The 17,454-nt window shown below is 45.1% G+C and overlaps 2 protein-coding genes and 1 long non-coding RNA gene across 5 annotated transcripts; 1 reads left to right on the top strand and 2 right to left on the bottom strand.

Moving 5' to 3' along the window:
- Window positions 1–2,677: 2,677 nt before the first annotated feature.
- Window positions 2,678–15,930, bottom strand: POFUT2 (protein O-fucosyltransferase 2). The gene is made up of 9 exons (XM_085553731.1): window positions 15,773–15,930; window positions 14,734–14,984; window positions 13,660–13,804; window positions 13,223–13,333; window positions 9,401–9,467; window positions 6,097–6,222; window positions 5,390–5,570; window positions 4,448–4,571; window positions 2,678–4,274 (listed from the first exon to the last, which is right to left on the bottom strand). The coding sequence occupies exons 1-9, from the start codon at window positions 15,928–15,930 to the stop codon at window positions 4,121–4,123; spliced, it is 1,317 nt and encodes a 438-aa protein (XP_085409857.1). The 3' UTR covers window positions 2,678–4,120.
- YBEY (ybeY metalloendoribonuclease) lies at window positions 2,678–17,426 on the bottom strand. 3 transcript variants are annotated; one of them, XM_015867701.3, is made up of 11 exons: window positions 17,074–17,426; window positions 16,455–16,523; window positions 15,773–16,052; window positions 14,734–14,984; window positions 13,660–13,804; window positions 13,223–13,333; window positions 9,401–9,467; window positions 6,097–6,222; window positions 5,390–5,570; window positions 4,448–4,571; window positions 2,678–4,274 (listed from the first exon to the last, which is right to left on the bottom strand). In XM_015867701.3, exons 1-3 carry the CDS (start codon window positions 17,410–17,412, stop codon window positions 15,966–15,968), a joined length of 495 nt encoding a protein of 164 aa, XP_015723187.2. In that variant the 5' UTR covers window positions 17,413–17,426; the 3' UTR covers window positions 2,678–4,274; window positions 4,448–4,571; window positions 5,390–5,570; window positions 6,097–6,222; window positions 9,401–9,467; window positions 13,223–13,333; window positions 13,660–13,804; window positions 14,734–14,984; window positions 15,773–15,965. The 3 variants fall into 3 exon arrangements, with proteins under 3 accessions (XP_015723187.2, XP_032301959.2, XP_085409858.1); XM_032446068.2 differs by lacking the exon at window positions 6,097–6,222; XM_085553732.1 differs by lacking the exons at window positions 2,678–4,274; window positions 4,448–4,571; window positions 5,390–5,570; ... (3 more) ...; window positions 13,660–13,804; window positions 14,734–14,984 and having other exon boundaries at window positions 15,982–16,052; window positions 17,036–17,426.
- Window positions 6,889–9,709, top strand: LOC146760166 (uncharacterized). Its single transcript, XR_014948445.1, has 2 exons — window positions 6,889–7,036; window positions 9,540–9,709. It is a non-coding gene; the product is annotated as an uncharacterized LOC146760166 (long non-coding RNA).
- Window positions 17,427–17,454: the final 28 nt, after the last annotated feature.

Raw genomic sequence — 17,454 nt, 5'->3', positions numbered from 1 at the left:
ATGGGAAGGGATCAGTCCTTGCCTTGCTACCATGGGAGCACCAGAAAGGACCTTGGTCAGGCCCAGAGACCAGTCCTGAGAGTGCTGGCTTGCCTGTCCCTCCATGGAGAGCCCCACTGAGGGTTCCTGCCAGGAGTGGGAGCTGGGACAGGTCCTGTCCTGGCAGCAGATGGGCAGCCTATAGACTCAGACGCATCCTTGGCTCTTGGTGTGTCATCCAGGGCCATTATTACCTGTGATGCGTTGGAAGCCAGAGCCTGACATACACTGCAGGTTGATAAACCACAGCTGACGTCACATCCTGAGCAGGCAGGAAGACAGTGGTTTCTTCTTAGCTCTGTGCCCAGGTGCATCCCTGCAGTGCCCCTGAACCACTTCCACCACAACCACACCAAATGAGGCTTCAGGGGAGGGTCCTTCAGTTTTGAAGTCAAGGGAAGGGGAAGATGAAGGGGAAAGGAAAGGGTAAAGGCGAGAGGAAGGAAGGTAAATAATGTTTTACCCATTTAATACCTGTTTTTATTTCTACCTATTTAATCTCTCTCTCTCTCTCTCTCTATATATATATATATATATACGTGTATATATTTATGGAGACCAAGCAGGGGAGGTGACCACAGTGAGGCAGTACGTGGTGTATTTCATCAGTGATGACAGCAACAGTGAGTCACCTCCTCTAGCGCACTTTTATGAGTGCAGTATGCAGACTCTTGCTCATCTCTGGTGAAAATGCAGAGATAATGGTTGTGACTGTGCTGAAAAATAGCACTCTGTTGCTGAGAACGTGCTCTGTCAATTAATGCTATTCTGTCCTTTGTAGCTGTTGTAGATTCCAAGGAAATAAATAGTAAGTATTACTTTCAGAGCAACCTATCTACATATGTATCGTTACCAGATTGTATATCTATTCATAAAATACACATTCATGTATATATTTAAGCAACCATATATATACATTACACTGTACATTTTGCATATATATTTTTGCATTGTATATAAAAGTATAAATTTTTATACCTAAACACTTCCAGGTCTAAAGGCAACACAGAGTCGTAGAACCATAGAACATCCTGAGTTGGATGGCACCCCCAATGAACATCAAGTCCAACTCAATGCTCCACAGAGGCCTACCTAAAAAATAAACCTTATGCCTAAGAGCATATATGTTTCCTGAACTCTGTCAGGTTTGATGCCATGACCGCATTGCTGGGGAGGCTGTTCCACTTCCCAACCACCTTCTGGTGAGTAACTTTTTATTGATATCCAACCTGAACTCCCCCGCTGGTGCTGCTTCATGGTGTTCCCTTGAGTCCCATCAGTGGTCAGTTGTGAGAGCAGATCAGCATCTCTCCCTTCGCTCCCGCTTAGGAGAAAGCTGTGATGAGGTCACACCTCAGCCTCCTTAAAGCTGAACAAACCAGCTGAATTCATCATCTGGAGACTCCAGACCCTTCCCTTTGTTGCACTACAAGTGTAGTACAAGTATCACATGCAGACGTAGGACAATGACAAGAAAGGTCTGACAAATTCTGATGTTTCATGGGCCCATCAAGCTACAGACAGCTCACTCTCATGTTCCCAGTCCAGATACACTAGATCCACATCAGTTTTTAAAGCCTGGTCTTTATTGCTCATTGCACTTGCTCATTATTCTGATGTTCTTCAGTGGTGGGTATGTGAGCACCAATATATCATAGTTTGACATCAATATTTTCGGCCCAGGCGGTGATGACTCATTTGTGCTGCTGCACTGTGGCAAGTCATGGCTACCCATAAGCTTCTGGAAGGGCTGAGAGCTATAATGGACTGCTTATACTGAGGGTGTTGGGTGCTAGGGCATGGAAACTCTGGGATGCAAATTTAGCAGAAGCCACTGGCAGAATTTTCACCAGAAGACAACCATCCTGGACCTACTCAGACTTAGAAACTTTGGGAGGAGATTAAGTCTCCAAAGTGCATGCAGGGAAGTAGGTGGGGAAGGCAATGTGAGTTGCTCCATCCTTGGGAAAAGACAAACCTGTTTCTGGGATTGTCTTTGCCCAAGGACCTGAGTGGGTGATGCAAAAGGTTGGGGATATCAGGTGTGTGCCTTTAGATTTAAAACTGGGTGAAACTCATGTGTGATGTGAGTTGCATATTGTAGGAAAACACTGCTGAGCCAAGGACAGGTCAGCTTTCCAAGACAGAGAGAACTCAATCTGCAAGTCTAACTACTGTAAAAATGGAATATTAGCAGTATTACTGCCAAGAATACGTACCATCTGACTAAGCTTCCATTGCAATGGAAAAACAAGTTTTGCTCTGTTTAGTTAGTTACTCTTTCACACAGAAGGCTGCAGGCAGAGGCAGAAGACAACAAAGAATCACAGGGCAGCTTATAGTAGAAGTAGATATATCAGTACAGGTTGCAAAGAGAAGCCATGGGGTCATGGTACACAGACTATTGTGTGTGTATATGTGTACATGTTTGTGTCTGTATAAATATGTATTCTAACTGCAAAGACAAGAAAGAGATGGGTCTCAAGACCTTGTAGACCTATGAAACAAGGAAATTCCTCCATTTAAACCACTGCTGTCACTTTTTTTCCTATGTTGGAGTCCATTGCTAATTCAACAGGTCTTGCAAATGTGAAATGCACAGTTAGGAAGTAGTAAGAATGGACAAAACACACAGTGGTGCTAGAAAGCTTTTTATTTTTTTTAAGGAACTGAGGTACTCATATATAAAATGCCACTACTGCTTTACATGGCATGCAGGCTAAATGAGAACACTTAGCTTCATGGGCAAAGGCACTGCTTTGAAATGCTTAGTTCCTCACTTAGTAACAAGTGAGAGTCAGCTGCTGCACAGAGATAAAATAAACAACTGGTAAAAACAGGAGAGCTGCAGCCACTGCTGTCTGAGATGTCTTTGTGGCTCTCACTGCAATTGCACAGATGAAAGCAATCTCACTGTCTGGAAGCACCTATGAAACACCCAGTGCACGCCGTGTAAGGACCATATCTATACTCCTATTGAAACCAAAGGAAAAAGTAAGTGAAAGGTCCACTAACAGAGGAGCAACAATCCAGTAAAACTGGATTTAGGAAAAGTGCCTGCCTCACCTCTTGAATCCTCTTTCTGAGGTTTCTTTCAGTGCTATCTACAAGATTCCTGCTTTCCCTATAAACATCATTTTGAGATCCAATGACCTTTATTATCTGTTATTTTCCTCACTTTGTTACCGTTTGAAAAATGACAGCAGAAATGCAGGAAAAATTCCTTTGATGAACTAGTGGGACAATCCATTTAACTGACATGGAAACACAAAAGGCCTTTCAGTACATTCCCTAGCAAAGCATCACAGTGTAGTGACTGTGCATGGTAACTAGTCTCTGTTAGTTGAACATCTGAGTAATACCCAGAAGGTATGTACATCAGTCAGACTGCACTGACCCTGTGAAGGATGAGGAAGACCTTCCTTTGTTTCTTTCACCACCATCCAAACCCAATCTTGGTGCCTCTCTTAGTGCAGGTCCACTGAGATTGCTAGGAAAAGCAGCTGGTTCTCACAGAGAATTATTACTGAGTACTGATTGCATAAAAAAACTTGAGTGCCGACAAATTGCTGTCTGAAAAGGGAAGATCTTCCTAGGAAATTGCAGAGTTTATGCACAATCTGCAACTCACATAGTGTAGATGAGCTGTAGTTTCTGCAATCAGAGGCAAGCAATGAGCTGAATGAAAAATAACCAGGTAAAGACAGAAATGCAGTGCAGACTACAGCTATTTATACCTGTAGATGTTAAACTTTGATGTCCTCCTCAAAGAGAACTTTGACTTAACTCACGATTTCAGAGCAAAGCTTTGCCTTTCCAATTTCCAGTGCAGTGTCCAGTATTGTCCTGTCACCACAGTTACACTGAGAACTGAATCCAAGGCTAACTTCATTTTCTTTGCTCCCATCAGAGCCTGAATAAGAGGTTAAATATTGCTTGTGTTCCAAAGCAAGTAAACAGCAAGAATCATAGAAGAAAGTTGAGGACTGAGTTCTAGTTTCACTGACAGGATGTTCTTCCCCATAGACTTTCCTTTTTCTTTTGAGCTCGCCAGTATAAAGTCCTTGGATTTCTCTGTATACTAGTATACAATTTTCCAGTGAGTTGGCTGCTCACAGTTTCTCTCTTTTTCACCACAAAATCGATTGTAAGTTGTTTTTGGATCAAATCCCAAGATCTCTCTTTCCTCATGAATCCGGAAGGAAAATGTTGAAACTGAGGTGCCTATAAAATACCTGTGGAAAAAATCAGAATGGGTTTCTGAAGCTAATTTGTTTTTCAAGCACAAGTAACAGAGTTCAGTCCCATGAATTTTAGTAAGAGATTTGTGAACAACTGTATCTGGGTCAAAAACAATATTCAGGTTTGTGACAGTAAAATTAGGCCCAAAGAAAATCAAATTTACTACCTAGCATGTGCACAGATCCACTGGTCAATCACAGCCAATCCCCCATCTTTGTACAGTTCTAGCTCCTCCCAGGTAGGCTCAAACCTCACCATCTCAGGCACCAGTTTCTTGAGCAATGCAATCTCTGAAACAAGGAAAAACAAACACTTATGTTAATAAGTGCCATCTGCTGCTGTCATAAAATGCTAGTGTTTAAAGAAACTCTGGGTGGACAGTTATAAAGCAAGCAAATCCAAAATCATCTGACAAACTGTACAGCACATTTGACAAACATTAGAGTATAGTAAGCAAGGGCTGCAGCCAATAAGGCAGACATGGTGAAAGGTGGGCAGATCTTGCAGGTCAAGGAAACCTGCATGAGGTATAATGGACACAGCTACTAGCCTCCTTCTCACTTCTACAGTGATGCTGTAATGAGCTATTCTGTGATTCTGAATTCCCATTGTAGAGACTGTCAGAGTTCCTGTGAGTAATGCCTAATAAATGTTTTGACACTGTAATGGAAATGAGAAGTCACAGCTTGAAGCAGTGACAGTGCACCTAGTAGAAAAGCAAGGCCAACTCAGGGGAGCTTAGGAGCATGAAATGCACCTGGAGCTCGGATCCACCCATTCCCAGACCTTATTTAAGGCTTGGCACTGGAGGTCAAGGCATCTCTCTGGAGATCCTGGTATACCTGGGGCTTTCTCAAGGTAAGTAGCTTCTTTCCCTTATTTCTGTGTCTACTGTTGTGTTTGTGCAAATTCTCACTCACTGCAGCCTGGGATCCTGTTGCTCTGCTGTCAATGTTGTGCTTTCCCTTGCATTACAGATACCAACTACAGATGCTTGAAGGAAACAGCTAGCTGTCCAATCCTGTTCATGTTTAATGATGGAGGCATATGAGGATATAAAAACAAAACAGTGCTGTGCTCATTCTCAAAATGATCATTATCTCCCTACCATCCTCAACAGCATCAGTGGCTATGAAAACTTTTTCAAGTTTATGTGTTTTCAAGAGGCTGTGGATTTTCTTTGCTGCTCCGTGCAGGGAAGGCACATCTTCTCTGTGACCCCAGATGAAATCCTTCCTTCTGAGATGAACCCCAAGGTATGGACCACCTAGAGCTGTGCCCATCTTAACCTAAGAGAGAAAGATCAATACATTTTAGAACTTAAGAGTGCCATTATTCATTCACACTGTAAAAGCCTGGGAACTTTAAAGCATAATCTCTGGATAAGGCACTGAGAGCTAAAGAAAGTAATTTTAAGGTATGGATTTGTAGCATGTTGATTTTTGGAGGCCTGCGTCATACAAGACAAATTAGGATGCAAAATCTTTGTAAGCAAAAAATGCTCTCCTTGACCAAACCCACAGCTGGCAGTTTGCAGCTGAACTTTACAACCCAAGATAATGCTAAACACAAGAAGAGATCTAAGTTTCCTTTGGTGAAATGAGGGTAACAGAAATCTAACAGCCAGATCAGCCAGTTGCATCTCAATGCCTTCCAGTAGCTCATGTCACACAGAAGGGAGAGTATTAACATGTATGTCCACTGTGATCTGAGCAGCGAGAGTGAGATTCATGCATATCTTCCAATATTCCCTGCTGTGTACAGCAAATAAAAGCGATTTATCCCATCTATTTCGGGAAACTCTTATAATTTTACCTTCATTTGTGTCCAGTCCTCATTGTAATGAGTCCTGTCTGCCTCGTCTGTGGATTGAAGGTACTTGTTTCTAAACTCATCTCCTGCTACACGGAGATGTTTAGCAAATACCATACTACGACGGGTCTGTTGAAATAAGAGCAGGTGCTGAATCAGAAAACGAGAGAGCTTAAAATGACTAAGTGCAGATAGCTTCACGTACAAGAGCTCTCAGGATACTCTTCTAGCATCCTTAAGGAGATCAACACTGGCCTTCTAATCTCACCTCAAATCTTCTAGCAAAACATTCATAATAAGGGAGGATGTACATACTCTCTGCTGCAGAAGACTCATGCTATAGTTCAGGGATAGACTTTCTCCTTCTTTCTGTATTATGTCAACACAATGTGATTCTGTTCAGTAGAGACATTAGGTACCTTACCCTAGATGTGATGAAGATGCTATACTCAAAAATGCAGCAGAAATGTGCATACACAACCCATGGCAGTACAATGCACTGTGGAGAACAACAAACAGCCTCGAATGCATGCCTATATCAAACACTTCTAAACTTCATCTTTATATGCTGTGCAGCTGTCATGTCATGTCACGCATACTGCCTAAGTGCCAAACAGGTTTTTTCTGGGCACAAAGCATTCCTCTGACAGCAGACATTCTGGATGAATGCTCATTTTGCAAAGGCATATCCAAAAGAGAACACATGAATGCATGAACCTCCACTGACACTCTTTATAAAGTGGATGCTCTCTGTATTTGGTTATTCTATTACATTACATTTGCAGGTATGATATTGTCCTTTCTAACTACCTCTAAGTTTTGCTTCTTTTTCCTTTTCATCAGGAAAGCAAGAAACAACAGAGATCCGACTCAGAGGTGCACTGAAAATGGCAAGAGACCATGGGCCCAAACTGCTGCAAGGCAACTTCAGTTTGGACACAAGGTAAAACAATTCTTATGGTCAAGAGCAGTGAAGTTGTGGATGGGGTGACAGATTTCCAGCCATGGGGACCTTCCACCCTCAACAGGAAACAGCCCAGAACAATCAGATCTAGTTCTAGAGTGCAACTGTCAAAGCAGAGCCAACTGGGCACATCCCAGCCTAAATCTTTCTGTGGTTTTAATGCTGAGAAAACAAAATCTGTACCAGTTATGTGCTCTTTGTGAACACAAATCAAATGAACAGTACAGATGATCTAATTCTCTGAGGTCATCCCCCTACTGTGGTAAAACCAAATACAAAAATACTGTATTTTGCTAAGCTATCCTTGGAGAAAGTTGTTGAGACCAGTTTTTTTTTAGGGTACTCTGCTATCTGACCTAGAAGTCTAGGATGGGGAGCAGAATTAAACCCCCCCAAAGTCCAGGAGTTAGTGACCTCCTTGTGGAATGATATAAATCCATGTAGCCAAATGAGGTCCACCCAAGGGTGCTGAGGGAGCTGGTGGAAGTGACTGCCAAGCCTCTTCTCACTGTCAGCAGTCCAGGAAGATGGGTAAGTCCCAGGTGACTGGAGACTTGACAGTGTGACAGTCATATACAAGAAGAGACAGTAGGAGAATCCAGGGAGCTAAAGGCCAGTCAGCCTGACCTCAGTGTCAGGGAAGGCTATTGAACAGATCAGCTTGAGTGCAGTCACACAGCACATGCAGGATGACCACGGGACCAAGACCAACCAGCGTGGGTTCATGAAAGGCAGGTCCTACTTGACCAGTTCGATCTTCTGATGGCCCTGTGGATGAGGGAAAGGCTGTGAATGTAGTCTACCTTCGCTTCAGGGGAGCCTTTGACTCTGTCTCTCCTGGAAAAGCTGGCAGCCTGTGGTTTAGACAGGTGTACTCTTGGCTGGGTAAAGAACTGGCTGGAAGGCCAGGCTCAGAGAGTGGTGGTGAACAGAGATAAATCCAGCTGTTTCTCAGAATGGTGTTTCTCAGTCAATACTGTGGTCAGCCATGTTTAGTATCTTTATTTATTTAGGTTGGACATTAAGAAACACTTCTTCACTGAAAGGGTAGTTAAACATTGGAACAGCCTCCCCAGGGAGCTGGTTGAGTCACTGTCCCTGGATGTGTTTAAGAGCCGTTTGGATGTGGTATGATTTAGCAAAGGGTTGTTAAGAGTTAGGGTACTATGGTTAGGCTGCAGTTGGACTTAATGATCTTTGAGGTCTTTTCCAACCTGAGTAATTCTATGATTCTATTCATGAAGAGAGTGCATGGTCAGTAAGTTTGCAGATGATACCAAGTTGTAGGGAAATACTGATCTGCTGAAGGATAGCAAGGCCCTACAGAGGGATCTGGACAGGCTGGATTACTGGGCTGAGGCCAATGGGATGAGGTTCAACAAGACCAAGTGCTGGGTGCTGCACTTTGGCCAAAACAACCCCAGGTAATGCTACAGGGTTGGGGCAGAGTGGCTGGAAAACTGCATGGAGGAAATGGACTTGGGGGTGCTGGTCAACACTCAGCTGAATGTGAGCCAGCAGTGTGCCCTGATGACCAAGAGAGCCAACAGCTCCCTAGCTTGTGTCACAAATAGTGCTGCCAGCCTGAGCAGGGTAGTGATCATCCCTCTGTACATAGCTCTGGTGAGGCTGCACCTCAAGTACTGTGCTCAGTGTTGGGTCCCTCACTGCAAGGGAGACACTGAGGCCCTGGAGCATGTTCAGGGAAAGGCAACAAAACTGTGATGGTCTGGAGCACAGCTGAGGGAACTGTGGTTGTTCAGTGTGGAGAAGAGGAGGCTCAGAGTGTTGCTCTCTACAACTGCCTGAAAGGAGGCTGTGGTGAGGTGGGAGTCAACCTCTTTTCCTGGGTAACAGCTGTAGAACTAGAGAGAATGGCCAGAGGAGATTCAGACTGGGCGTTACGAAAAAATTCTTCTCTGAGAGTGACCAGTTACTGCAACAGGCTGCCCAGGGAGGTGGTGGAGTCGTCATCCCTGAAGGTATTCAAGAAACATTTAGATGCTGTACTGAGGGACATGGTTTAGAGGAAAATGCTGGTGATCTACACAACTGGTTTCATAACATCATGAGAAAAAACCACTTCCTCTTTAAAATTCAAATCATATCAAGCACATCTTTTCTATTTTCCAATGGCTGAACTTCTACTAAAACATGAAGACACATTAATCACATTAATCCACAGCAGCCTGAAGACCAACTTTAGCAAACGCTGCTAAAAAATAAGTTACTTTCAAGAAAAAAAATCCAAAGCAAAACAGAAGCAGGTATTGGTCACCAACTTTTTCTTTTTTAACCAAAACCAAGTAGAAAAGCTAGAGAAGCTAACTGCAGAATACTCACATTCCAATAATCTTTCCCTCCATAGTGGTCATGAAGAAGGTTTTCAGCTCTGTCCAACATCACTGACCTATTAAAAATTGTAAAACTCAGTGTAGTTCCCTTAGGAACAGAATTCATATTATGATGTTTCTTTATACAGGTGCACAGCCTATGATCTACTTGGGAATAGAGCATGGGGAATAAGGGATACATCTGTGACCTGTAAAGCAAATTGCAACCCAGAGCCTGCTGAGGATAGAATAGAATAATGGTGTTGTATGTTTCGACTCCCTTCCTTAATAAATGTTACTCTTCAGTGTGGTAATTAAACACAAGCAAGCAATAACAAATCCCTTGTACAGTCCTCAGAGTAGCTGCTATTGTAGAAATAGGATTGCAAACACGGAGAATGATCCAAAGGGGAGAAAGTAAGTTGTGATAAGGCAACCAGAGACAGCAGATTAGAGCTTCTTAGTGTTCACAAGAGAAAAACCAGAGAAGGTGGTTTCCACGTAAGTAACAAAGCATCCTACAGTAAACAAATGGATTTAAGAATATACAGATGCTAGAAAAGCGTATTAGTAAAAAAAAGCAGAAATTTTAAATTGATTTTGTTTTTCACTGACATGAAAACAGCCAATGTCTTCTGTAAGTTCTTTGTATACCAGGAACTCAAAACAGAACCCAACATGTAAGGAAAGCTATAAAAGAATTTTAGCAACAAGAAATAAAAGGCTTCAGTTAAATGAAAAGCCTTCCCTCCAATACAAAGTACAAGAAAACGAAAAGCTTAACAATCATTTAGATATGATAACATCTTAAGAGAAACAGAAAGTGTAATTTTTTGGTACCCATGTGGGAGGTGGAGTAGCTGGGAAGATCCCATGTGGGAACTTCTTTTCATACCAAACTTGTCAGACGACACTTAGAACCATCGTGTCCATAGGGAACGTATAGATACAGGACAGCTAGGACAAGTGAACTGATGTATGGCCAAGCCATTCAACCAAGGGTGATGCAGCAGTGCCTAAAATTCTGATATGCAACTTCTTGAATAAACTGCATTATTATCAGAAGCCTGCAATGAGGCATATCTGATGTTAACTTCTGAAAAAGCACTTTGGAGAAGTCTGGGATGCAACGCAGTCAGTACTGAACAACATAGTAGCTATTACAAAACCATGGAATGGATGCCTAGATAAAATAAATTGGTGAAAATGAACCTCTGAATTAGAGAATATGCACTTTGGACACAACAAGCCTGCAGATATGTGCAGACTTGGAGAGGACAGGCTAGAGAGCAGCCCTCTGGAAAGGGGTCTGGGGTTTCTGGCTGACAGTGAGTTGAACACGAGCCAACAGTGTGCCCTGGCAGCCAGAAGGGCCAACCATACACTGAGGTGCACCAGACCCAGCACTGCCAGCTGGGAGAAGGAAGGGATTGTCCCTGGTGTGGCCTCACCTCAAGCACAGGGGGCAGGTTGGATGCCACAGTAAAAGAAGGACATAGAGATGTAGGAGAACAAACATAGGAGGGCTGCAAAAGGGTCTGGAGGGCAGCATGTGTGAGGAGTGGCTGAGGTCCCTTGGGCTCTTCAGTAGAGTCTGTTGTAATAATATGAGGGGAAATGGCTTCAAACTTAAAGCAGAGAGATTTAAATTAGAAATAAGAAAAAAGTTGTTTTTACAATGAGGGTAGTGAAGCACTGGCATGGGTTGCCCAGTGAGGTGGTGGGTACCCCAACTCTGGAGACATTCAAGGTCATGCTGCACCTGATACAGCTATAGATGTCTGTGTTCACTGCAGGGAAGTTTGACTAGATGGCCTTTTATGGTTCCTTCCAACTCAAACAAATCTATGATGATTCCATGATCTCTGCTCTTTATTACTAAAGACAGGACCAGAGACCCTGTAGGCATGGAACAGGTTGCCCAGGACAGTGGCCATGACCTGAAGCTGCTAGAGCTCAAGGACAACATTCTCAGACAGAGGGTTTAATTTTTTTAGGTAGCTTTGTGTGAAGTTAGCAGTTAGACTCAATGATCCTTGTGGGTCCCTTCCAAATTGGATTGCTCTACAGTTTTCTGAACAGAGTACTCCAAATAAATAATGAAGCATGCAAGTAAGATAAGTCTCACTGATATTGTCTACTGGGACTTCCTAAGAGTGTTCATCCAAGCTTTTTAAGAAAACAACTATGGCACAGGAGGCCGGGAAACTGCATAGATTAAAGAACTGGTTATAGACGGGGATAGATGTCCAGCTTTCTTTGTAGCAGGCCACAAGTGGAAGGAATCTGCTCTTCACCACATTCCTAAAGAGAAAGCCTAAAAGAGCAGGGTGATTAGCTTGCTGATCAAGTTAAATTGTTCAGAGCAGCAAAGGCCTCTTTGGAGGACTTTGAAGGACTCTGAAGAATTAGAGGTTTGATGACTGGCTAATAAAATGGCAAATGAAATCTGGTCATAGGTTTAGGTTGGAAGGGACCTTAGAGATCATCTAGTTTCAAGCCCCTGCTACAGGCAAGAACACTCTCCACTTGATTGCTCCATGCCCCATCCAGCCCGGCCTTGAACATCTCCAGCCTTAACTTCTCTGAGCAACCTGTTCTAGTACCTCACCACCAGTTAAGAATTTCTTCTTAATATCTAGTCTACCCTCTTCCAGTTTAAAGTTATTTTCCCTTGCTGCTACATGCCCTTGTAAAAGTCCCTCCCCAGCTCTTCTGTAGGTCCCCTTCAGTGGCCTACAGCTGCACTTGCACTGTTGTTATGCTTGTTGCTACTCCTGCTCACGTCTGATTGAGAAATACAAACCTTGTGGATAAAGTACCTTGTCTGCAGCTTAGGAATACTCAGGCATCACTCCTAACGTTTCTCTTGACTTTTCTCAACACCAGATCTACCATAAGTACCATGAAAGAATTAACTGTAGGACTACATACATAGACTTTAATGGATTATTTTATACAGATTCCCGCTTTCACTGACAAATATTGCAGCCTAACCCCTACAAACAGAACACCACCACCGCTGAAGAACAGGATTTTGCTACCTCTGATCCCAACAGAAGGTACTACAGATCTCACTGCTCCACCGAGGGGAACTTTCATCTCATTTCTAATTAAAAAGTATTGATGTCATACATTTATTTGTATTTTTTCTCATGGCAAAACTACACTTCATCTTACAAACCTTGTGGTTCTCCTATAGATTTATTCCCCTGATGTGTTTATAGACAGTGACTATTTCCTTTTCCTGTTCTACCCTGTACTCCAGTTGCTTTTGCTTTGCTATCATTTCTGCAGTTACTACAGGGTCATGGCTGTCTGGAAATGCTCTGCTACTGGGACAACATAAGCATGCTTCATCTCCCATATGAGTTTCCCTTTCCTCTGATCATTCTAGTGGCATCTCTGCATTTCAGAACAGAAAGACAAAACATGTTCTCTATAAACACAGCTCATACTAGTGGGGACTTATGTCAAATGAGATCAGGCATTGTCTCTTCTGATCCAAGGTGAGCAGTAGGGATATGTTTTATTTACGCTGTTCCCTCTCAACACAACACTGAAGCATAAAGGAAAAAGAGGAAAACAAAGGGTGGCAAGTACAGTCTGAGAGAGAATTAGGAAGAGCTCAAGGCTATTTCCTCTTAGTTGTTAGCACTGCAGTTAGGCATCTTTGGAGCATAAATTCCTTTTGTAACGAATTTAATGGTAGCTTAGTGATGAAACATCACAACAAGGAGACACAGCCTTTAAGTTCTCCCTGCTCTTCCCACCTAGCAATGGGCTTGTGGGCATGGCATAGAGCAATACATAGTAACACAAAGCAACTCACTGTGCTGAGGTATTCTTCAGAAGGACGGGGGCTACAACAGAGGCAGATCCTTGAACAGACAAGCAGGAGACATTCAGACCTCGTGTTTCTTCATAACCCCAGAACCATCCCCTGAAAGAAAATAAGAGGCTTTGGTTCACAGGCTTGTATTTCAAATTAATGCCATGCACATAATGAAACAAATCAGCAGTGCACCCTAGAAAGGTAATATATAAGGTAAAGAAACCAGACAGTTCCTTTCTACTATTTTTATGACACAATGACTATCTAAAATTGTATTTTCTACTACATTTTGATATTGATCAAGTTTTAGAAAGAAAACAAATCTAATGCATTCAGAGACTCACAAACACTGTCATTAACCATAAGTCTGTTCCATTAGAGTGGGTGAATTTCTCACTGTATAGAAGACAAGTGAAATGACTGTTAGATGTTACCTGTAGTACTGATGCTTGTCTTTGGAATACATAAGCTGATCAATGCAAGGCCTCTCATCTATTTTTTCTTCCCATGTTCCTTCTTTCCATCCTTCCTCGTAGCCTTGCAGGACATAAATCTGCTCAATAAAGGGCCCACCCGACTCTAAGCAGAAGGCAAAGAAAAGTATTAATGGGCATGAAAATAATCATTCTGATAAAGGTGTAAACTAGCATTATTTGCAGTTAAAAAACTACTGGAAATAATATGAGTCTCTCTGTTCCTTCTTTTCCCTACTATAAAAGGGAAGGAAGTTCAGAGTGAGTTGAACACTGGCCAGGGGATGTGACAACCCGTTACTCCTACTCAGCTATGTATGACCCAGGGAGGAATAACTGCATGCATCAGTACAGGTTAGGGAGCTGACCTGCTGGAGAGGAGCTCTGCAGGGAGGGACCTGGGTGTCCTGAAGGACAACAGGTTGGCCATGAACCAGCAGTGTGCCCTTGTGGGCAGGAGGGCCAACGGTGTCATGGGGTGCGTTACAGAGAGCACGGCCAGCAGGTCAAGGGAAGTGATAGTCCCCTCTGCTCTACCCTGGTGAGGCCACATGTACAATACTGCATCCAGTTCTGGGCTCCCCAGTTCAAGACAGACTGGGAACTGCTGGAGGTGGGCCACAAAGATGGTCAGGGCATGGAGCATCTCCTGGGTGAGGACAGGCTGTGGGAGCTGGGGATGTCCAGCCTGGAGAGGAAAATACCAAGGGGATCTTACTAACACTTATAAATATCTCAAGGGGGAGTGTCACGAGGCTCTTTTCTATGGTGCTCATCAACACAAGGGACACAGTGGGATAAACTAGAAGACAGGCAATTCCATTTGAACATGAGAAGGAAATTCTTTACAGTCAGAGTGACAGAGCTCTAGAACAAGCTGCCCCCAGAAGTTTTCTTCCCATTCTTCCTCCTGCCATCTGTATCATTTTTTTATTTCACATACATAAGGATAAAAGATTATGTGGAAACAAACTTCTACAGATGATTTAACTCCATGATTTAGCCAAGTGTATTACACACTATTTCATACTTTACCTGCAAGGAACTGCTCATACTCAATGACAGGGATGTTCCTATTAAGGCTTGGGAGATCGAAGAACTCAGACCAAGGGATTCGGACCTGAAGGATATCAGGGCTCTGCCAGTGATAGAGACGGCCCCAGGGTGGCAGAACTAACACCCAATTTTCGCTTTTCAGCAAAGTCTTCATAAGTGAAGCAATACGAATATAGACATCTCTGCGAAGGTTGAACCCTTCAGGAGGATTTACATCATACAGAAGATACCTAGAGAGAACAGAGCAACATCATCACCTCAGGAAGAATTCAAAGCAATTCATTACACAGGTTATTTTACTTCATGTATATGTGGTGCAATTCTACTGCTGCAAGGAAAATTCTTGCTTTTTCACGAGTCTGTGGTTCTCAGGCAATGGAAGGGAGTGAACAAGGGGGAAGGCTGAGCAGTGCATGCTGCACAGGCAAAGGAGACCACAGCGTGCCCAAGTGGTATGGGAAGAATTGCCCCAAGGGGCTGTCTGCTTGTTGAAGGCCTTCTTGGCAGGCATCATCAACCAGCCTGTGTCACAGACTTCTCCTGTAGCAAGGGAGGACTCAGAGGTGACACCGAATGAACACCCTGAGCATCCTGCACACCCTGAAAAGTAATCTGTATGCAGCAAGGGGGGTGAAATGACTGACAAGTAATTCAGGCTAATTCTCGTGGCTTAAATACTGACATGGAGGACCCACTGAAGAGGGACAGGGCAGGAAAGGTGAGTGCTCTCTGCCACCAAGAAAAGGCCACCAGAAAGGCAGAACTGGTGCTGGCAGACAGAAAGAGACCCCAGGCAGCATCCAAAGCATGACAGCTATGACGATGCTGACTCCCAAACACGACCCAAACAAAACAACAGGGTGAACAAGGCTTCTAACATACCCACAAAATCACTTCCTAATGGTGCTGTTGGTCACCATATAAGGAGACCCATGGTCTGAGCAGAGGTAGTGAAGGAGGGGGCTCAGACCCAGGAAGACAGCGCTGCCTGGGCCAGTGTGGTGGGGCTGCTCCTCACCGTGTGCGTGGTGCAGCAGCGGAGGCGGGCAGCGAGGTGGCAGCATGGCCAGCACGGAGGGCAGCGGGCAGTGACTGGGCAGCAGCACGTGGTGGGAAGGCCAGGGTGGCCAGACCCAGCAGCAGTAGCATGAGGAGGCCAGGGCGGTGTGCCACCATGTCCAGGGTGGTCTGGTGGTGGCTCAGCCCCTCCCTCAGAAGAGCCCAGCAGTGAGAGGCCGGAGGCTGGTGCCTGTGAGCCGGTTCAGCTCCTCCAGGATTTCCGCTTCCTTCTGGTACATCTATAGGAGAAGTGCACAGGGGCTGAAACAGCTGCTGAATATCACAGGCCAGAGAGCAGAGCAGGGACACAATACCTGTGTGACAAGCGGAGTGACCTAACCAACACGCGACCCAGTTTGTCAGGACTGCCCAGGATGGTGGCAGAGCCCTGGAACAGGCTGTGCAGAGAGGTGCTGGAGTCTCCTTCTCTGGAGATACTCAAACACTTCTCTGTGAAACCTCACGTAGGGAGGTTGCTTTAGCAGGAGGTTGGGCTACAGGTTCTCCATAGGTCCCTTCAGTTCTGTGATTCTGAGATGGGCAGGACATGGGGCCACTCCCTCCCATGAGATGTGATAAAGGGAAATCTTTGGTACAGTTTTGGCACCACGCACCCTCCCACAGCAAGGGCACTGTTGTACCTGAAGCCATTCTGCCTTTGTGTTGTGCTGGTAGCCAAGCAAGTGACACAATCCATGGGCTGCAGTCACCTGTGCAGGGAAGAAAGTACAGAGAGTATATGTGAGAGTGAGCCAGGGCTTCACTACCATCACTGTGAAAAACACCACACAACAAACAAAACCTTTTCCTTACATCCAATTTAAATCTCCCCTCTTTAAGTTTGGAGCTGTTTCCCCTTGTCTTGTCACAACAGACTCCGCTAAAGAGTCTGTCCCCTTCTTTCTTACAGTCAGACATTAAAAGGCCGTTCTCAGGTCTGCCTGAAGCCTCCTCCATGCTGAACAGCCCCAGCTCTCAGCCTGTCCCCTTAGGGAAGGTGTTCCATCCCTCGGAGCATGGCCCTTCCCTGGACTTGCTCTAACAGCTCCACGTCTCTGCTGTACTGAGCACTCTCCATCTGGGCGCAGCGCTCCAGGCGAAGTCTGAACCTCCTGAGGTTCTCTTGGGCCCACTGCTTTACCAACCAGACACCGATCAGCTCCGATCAGTGCTTCCACCTCCCAGAGCTAAAAACCAAGCAGCAAAACGCAAAGCGTCCTACAGCCGCCGCCCGATCCCCCTCCTCGGCGCAGGGCTCACGGTCAGCACGGCGTCCAAGTCCTCCCCGTGGCGGCGGCAGTGCCGCTGGATGAACTCCACCCCCAGGAAGATGTCCCCGAGGTTGAACTCGTCGCGGCTGCGCGGCCGGGGCAGCTGGCCGGGTGACACGCGGTGGTAGGGGAAGGACAGCACGTCGGTGGGCTCGTTGCGCCGGCGGTACGCGCCGTTCAGCCGCTTCATCAGCCCATCGCCGGCGCAGATCAGCGCCACGTCGAAGCGCTCGGCGCCCAGCGCGGCCCGCAGCGCGCAGACGGCGCGACGGAGCGGAACGCGGCGCAGAGGAACGGCGCGCTGCGCGATGCGGATCTGCACGCTCATGGCGCCGGAGCTCCGCCCGCTCGGCCCGCCTCGGCCGGATGG

Source organism: Coturnix japonica, chromosome 7 (assembly GCF_054131305.1).
Source record: "Coturnix japonica strain WE chromosome 7, WE-NBRP24, whole genome shotgun sequence".
Lineage (NCBI taxonomy): Eukaryota > Metazoa > Chordata > Aves > Galliformes > Phasianidae > Coturnix > Coturnix japonica.
This window is presented reverse-complemented; position numbering and strand designations above follow the sequence as displayed.

Bases quoted from the DNA above. Each gene is read 5' to 3' on its own strand.
- POFUT2 (XM_085553731.1), bottom strand. From the start codon at position 15,930: ATGGTGGCACACCGCCCTGGCCTCCTCATGCTACTGCTGCTGGGTCTG. The intron at 13,805-14,733 runs GTAAAGTATGAA...CCTTCTGCTTAG, and splicing joins GTATGAGCAGTTCCTTGCAG to AGTCGGGTGGGCCCTTTATT. The intron at 4,275-4,447 runs GTAGTAAATTTG...TTTTTTCCACAG, and splicing joins TGGATCTGTGCACATGCTAG to GTATTTTATAGGCACCTCAG.
- YBEY (XM_015867701.3), bottom strand. From the start codon at position 17,412: ATGAGCGTGCAGATCCGCATCGCGCAGCGCGCCGTTCCTCTGCGCCGC. The intron at 16,524-17,073 runs GTGAGCCCTGCG...TTCCCTGCACAG, and splicing joins ACTTGGACGCCGTGCTGACC to GTGACTGCAGCCCATGGATT. The intron at 16,053-16,454 runs GTACAACAGTGC...CTTCTCCTATAG, and splicing joins CAAAGGCAGAATGGCTTCAG to ATGTACCAGAAGGAAGCGGA.